General features: G+C 38.4%; 1 protein-coding gene across 1 annotated transcript; it reads left to right on the top strand.

The window, feature by feature from the left end:
- Positions 1-4,406, top strand: LOC141100463 (nodal homolog). The gene is made up of 3 exons (XM_073588970.1): positions 1-271; positions 636-1,393; positions 4,254-4,406. The coding sequence occupies exons 1-3, from the start codon at positions 1-3 to the stop codon at positions 4,404-4,406; spliced, it is 1,182 nt and encodes a 393-aa protein (XP_073445071.1).
- The last annotated feature ends 227 nt before the right edge of the window (positions 4,407-4,633 follow it).

Below are 4,633 nucleotides of genomic sequence, written 5' to 3'. Positions count from 1 at the left end.
ATGACCTTATTAAGCATTGCTATCTACTGCCTATTCTTCTCCATGGTCCAGGCTATGCCCAGTCATCTAGAAACATTGTCCAGGGTTGTTTTGCCAGGGACTAACATGGGATTAAAAGTTTCATCCTTCCTTTATGGAAAGCGCCACTCATTGGACATAAGATATCCCCAGTATATGATGCAGCTTTTCCACAGTCTAACGAAGAATGACACCAACCTCTCCAAATCACAGCGCCCTGACTATGACTCCGTGCTAAGCCTCGTCCCAAAGAGTAAGTACCCTTAAAGTCCTTTCTTAATTGCATCAATATTTCACTACATTTGTGGATAATTTTTTCTTACATAATCCTAAATCCATAATTTTATTGCAAGAAAAATCTAAATTTTGAGCATAATTGTAGATTTCCACAGGTTTGCCTCGTTCTTTTTTGAATAGATAAAGATGTATTAATGAGAAATGAGAAGCAAACTGAGAATGAGTTAAAAAAATCTTTATCCAAATAGATTTTAACTATTGAGAATGGAAAATATCACCTTACTGGGCGTAATACATTATCAGAGTTATACCAAGGAAAATGCTTATGTTTCTCTTGTTTAGCCTCTTCAGCTTACAAGTCTTTTCTCTTTTTTTTCCAGATTGTACCAAGGTCAATAACCGTGTCATGTTGTCCTTTGACATGTCTTCAATCTCTTCCAGCAGTGAGATGAAGTTGGCACAACTAAGAATCCATATTCCATCTTTTGAGATTTCCCAAAATTTTACTCTGGAAATTTATCACAGCAAGAAAGCCAACAAACTCTTCCTTGGGTCTTTCAAAATCAATCCATCTAACCTAAAAGAGTCCCCTTGGAAACATTTTGATCTCACAAAAATGCTTCAATATTTCCCCCAACAAGGAGAGAAATACTTAGATACATTCATGAAGACCAAATATATAACAGAGAGGAGCCCAGATGCTAACCTACATGTAGACTCAGAAGATACAAAACATACCCCAAACAAAATCTATACATCCATGGATGAGAGAGTTGTCCTGGTAGTATACACTAAGGACAAGTCTGTTGACAGCATCTCTGGTTCTCCCAGTCTCATCAAAACAGTAGAGTCCTCCAAACATGTCTCACTGGACAAAGGCACAAGACTATCAGTCATTAGGAGGCATAGAAGAAATAGAAATGAGAACCATCACTTAGTCATGAATAATGTGCCATTTAAGCCTATAGAAAGTGGAAAACCCCTTTGTCGTAGAGTTGACATGACAGTGGACTTTGGTGAAATTGGGTGGAAAAGCTGGATTGTCTACCCTTTAAAATTTAATGCCTACAGATGTGAAGGTGCCTGTCCGATCCCACTGAACGAAACCTTCAAGCCAACAAACCATGCTTATATGACGGTAAGGTGAATTGCTCAATACCAATCATTTTACATATTAAAGAAGCCCTCCCATCAAAATATTTATCCTCTTAATATATTGAAATTATTGCAATTGCTCATTTTGCCCTTCTATCCAGTTAATTATTCTCTTTTCCATTAGGTCCATGACATCACAAGATTAAAAAATGACTAGCTGAATACGTCTAAGCGCTATGTAGAAACAGGAAGTTTAGTTTTCCTGTATGAGTCAAAAGTCATAGAAGGAGGGAGGAAAGAATAAAAAGAGAAGAATTAACTGGGAAGAAAGGCAAGATGAGCAATTGTAAGTTCATACATAGTGCTATATAATATGATGATTGCAATATAGTAAGAGGAAAAAAAAAATTGTTGGGAGTGCGTCTTTGACAAGGCCAATTTTTTAAATTCTGACCAATGTCACTTTATGTGGTCATAACTCTGGAATGCGTCAACAAATCCCAGTGATTTTGAGACTGTTTTTTCGTGGCACATTATATAATTTATGATAGTGGTAAATTTAGATTGATATATTTTGTGTTTATTTATAAAAAATATCAGAAACTTGACAAAAAATGTAAAAAAATTGCAATTTTCAAACTTTGAATGATTATCCCTTTAATCCAGATAGTCAAACTACAGAAAAACATTAATAAATAACATTTCCCACATGTCTGCTTTACATCAGCACCATTTTTAAAACGCTAATTTTGTTAGCCTTTTAGGAGGTTTAAAAATGTAGCAATAACTTTTCATTTTTTCAAGGAAAATTACAAAAATTTTTTTTTTTTGAGGGACCTATCCAAGTTTGAAGTGACTTTAGGGGTGCTATATATTGGAAAACCCCAAACATGATACCATTTTAAAAACTGCACCCCCTGACATACAGAAAACTGCTGTCAGGTAGTTTACTAACCCTTCAGGTGATTTTTCAGGAATTAATGCAAAGTGGTATAGCCGGAATGAAAAAATGTTTGTTTACCATCTAAATGTCACTAACTTCTGGACTGACCACTATAGCCGGCAGACTCTAAGGGCCCCGTCACACATAGCGACTCACCAGCAATCCCGACAACGAGATCAACGTGTCAGGATCGCTGTTGAGTCGCTACATGATCGCTGGTGAGCTGTCAAACAGACAGCTTCACCAGCGATCAGCACCAGTGACGCCGAGCGTGCGGCGTCGCTGTGTACTTTAGTTACCAGAGTACTGATGCAGGGAGCTGGTAACTAAGGTACACATCGGGTTTCTAAGGGGCGTGCGTTACTTAGAAACCCGATGTGTACCTTGGTTACCAGCTCCCGGCACCAGCGCGCTGGTAACTAAGGTACACAGAGGGTTTCTAAGCACCGCCCGGTGCCTAGAAACCCTGCATTAACCTTAGTAACCAGCGCGCTGATCGCTGGTCTCCTGCCTGTCACACGCAGCGATGCATGCTGGCCAGCGGGAGACCAGCGATCAAATGTCCTGGCTATTCCAGGACGATCAGCGATAACCGGCAGGGGGGCCGGTCGCTGGTCAGTGTCACACACAGCGATATCGCTGGTGAGATCGCTGTTGCATCACAAAACTTGTGACTCATCAGCGATCTCGCTAGCGAGATTGCTATGTGTGACGGGGGCTTAAGGCTGCTATTTGGCCATGAACTGCTATGGCAAACATCAGGACCACACAATCATGATATCAGTGTGTCAATTAGATTAAAGTGCAAGCCCCCACAATCTATTAACCATTTATTTGTTGTAGTCACTTTTGACAGCAGCAACTAAGGGGTTAAACAGATATGGACGGTGCCAACACCGATCATTTGTGATACAGCAAGTTGTCAGCTATAGTGTACAGCCAACAGCTGCTGGATTGTCACCTGTATGGGGATGATATTCCCTTATATCTCAGGTCAGTAAATATACGTATTGGCTGTCACGAAGGGGTTAAAGTCTTGCTTAGTCTTTCTTGGGTCGTAGCATTCCGAAAATTCTAAAATAGACCATAAACATTAGATAGAATTAAGACTAAATGAAATAATGATCATCAGTTGGCTGTATGTCATGTTGCTACTTTCACCCTATGATCTATCGCTTCATTTAAAATTATCTTTTTTTTTAATCAACTTTAGGTTTTGTGTATGGCCACCTTAAAGAGGACCTTCCACCAGATCAAAAATGGGCGTTTTTAGCTCTTATTTTTTGCAGCGACTTCCCTGAGTGTTCTGTAGTTTGTTTTTTTTCAAATCCGTCATACGTTTCCAGATTTTATTTAGTGAGAATTTTTATGGACTTTCCAAGGAGTTGTGGATCACACAAGGTAAAAATGAAGAGTAGCCTAAATATGCCCCCAAAGAATCCTGTGAGCAAACCCCAAGAGGTAAAGACCATAAAAATTAGTACAGAATAATAAGGTTCAAATCTCTGGAACAGTATGGAGGATTAAAGAAAACAAGTAACGGAATACTCGGGGGAAAAGCAAACACTGGCCATTTTTGATCTTTGGTGATTCCCATTTCAGTAAGTGATGGCATAACACTAGCATATGTCATAACAAAATGATTGTTGTGTCGTCAACCTTTGAGACTCCCTCTTATCTTGAGCTGAACCCCTTTCTCCACTGAAGTGAACAGTATTCAAATGAAGGAGGTCCCAAAGATCAAACCCTCCACAATCAAAAGGTGCTGGCATATCCTAGCAATTTTTCACGGCTTACTAAGATGTTAATAACCCTTTAGGTCTAGTAAACCAATTCTAGTTAGATAAAAATTAAGTCAATAGTATATAAATAATACCAATGAGAATGACCAAAGTCTGAGAGTATATACATACATCCCGTGTAACATGATGGCAGTAACTGATTCATTTCTCTATTGCAGAGCGTGTTGAAGGTCTACCAGCCGGAGAGGGTGGAGTGTCCTTCTTGTGTTCCAATTAGGATGAGCCCATTGTCCATGATGTATAAAGAAGGCAATAATATAGTTGTAAAACATCACGAAGAAATGGTGGTAGAAGAGTGTGGCTGCAGCTAGGCCTTTACGCACATCTAATATTCTGATAGATTGTAAATATTGTACATACGTGGTTGTATATTTATTTATAAAAAAAAAAATGTATGCTATGTTTTTAGATGATTTTATTACTTTTTTTCATTATATTTATGCATTTTGCGAATAAAAATGTAAGGAAATTAATAAAAACAGCATGATATGAAATTTTCTGTGCACATTACTGAATATGGGGATAAGAATAATTACTT

This window comes from Dendrobates tinctorius, unplaced genomic scaffold (genome assembly GCF_039654945.1).
Source record: "Dendrobates tinctorius isolate UK_male_01 unplaced genomic scaffold, ASM3965494v1 ptg000104l, whole genome shotgun sequence".
In the NCBI taxonomy this organism is placed as follows: domain Eukaryota; kingdom Metazoa; phylum Chordata; class Amphibia; order Anura; family Dendrobatidae; genus Dendrobates; species Dendrobates tinctorius.
The sequence above is the reverse complement of the archived record's forward strand: the minus strand, read 5'-3'. Positions and strand labels throughout refer to the sequence as shown.

What these genes read in the sequence shown, in the direction of transcription:
- LOC141100463 (XM_073588970.1), top strand. Translation starts at nt 1, where the DNA reads ATGACCTTATTAAGCATTGCTATCTACTGCCTATTCTTCTCCATGGTC. An exon ending in GCTAAGCCTCGTCCCAAAGA is followed by an intron (nt 272 to 635) that starts GTAAGTACCCTT and finishes TTTTTTTTCCAG; the next exon opens with ATTGTACCAAGGTCAATAAC. An exon ending in CAAACCATGCTTATATGACG is followed by an intron (nt 1,394 to 4,253) that starts GTAAGGTGAATT and finishes TCTCTATTGCAG; the next exon opens with AGCGTGTTGAAGGTCTACCA.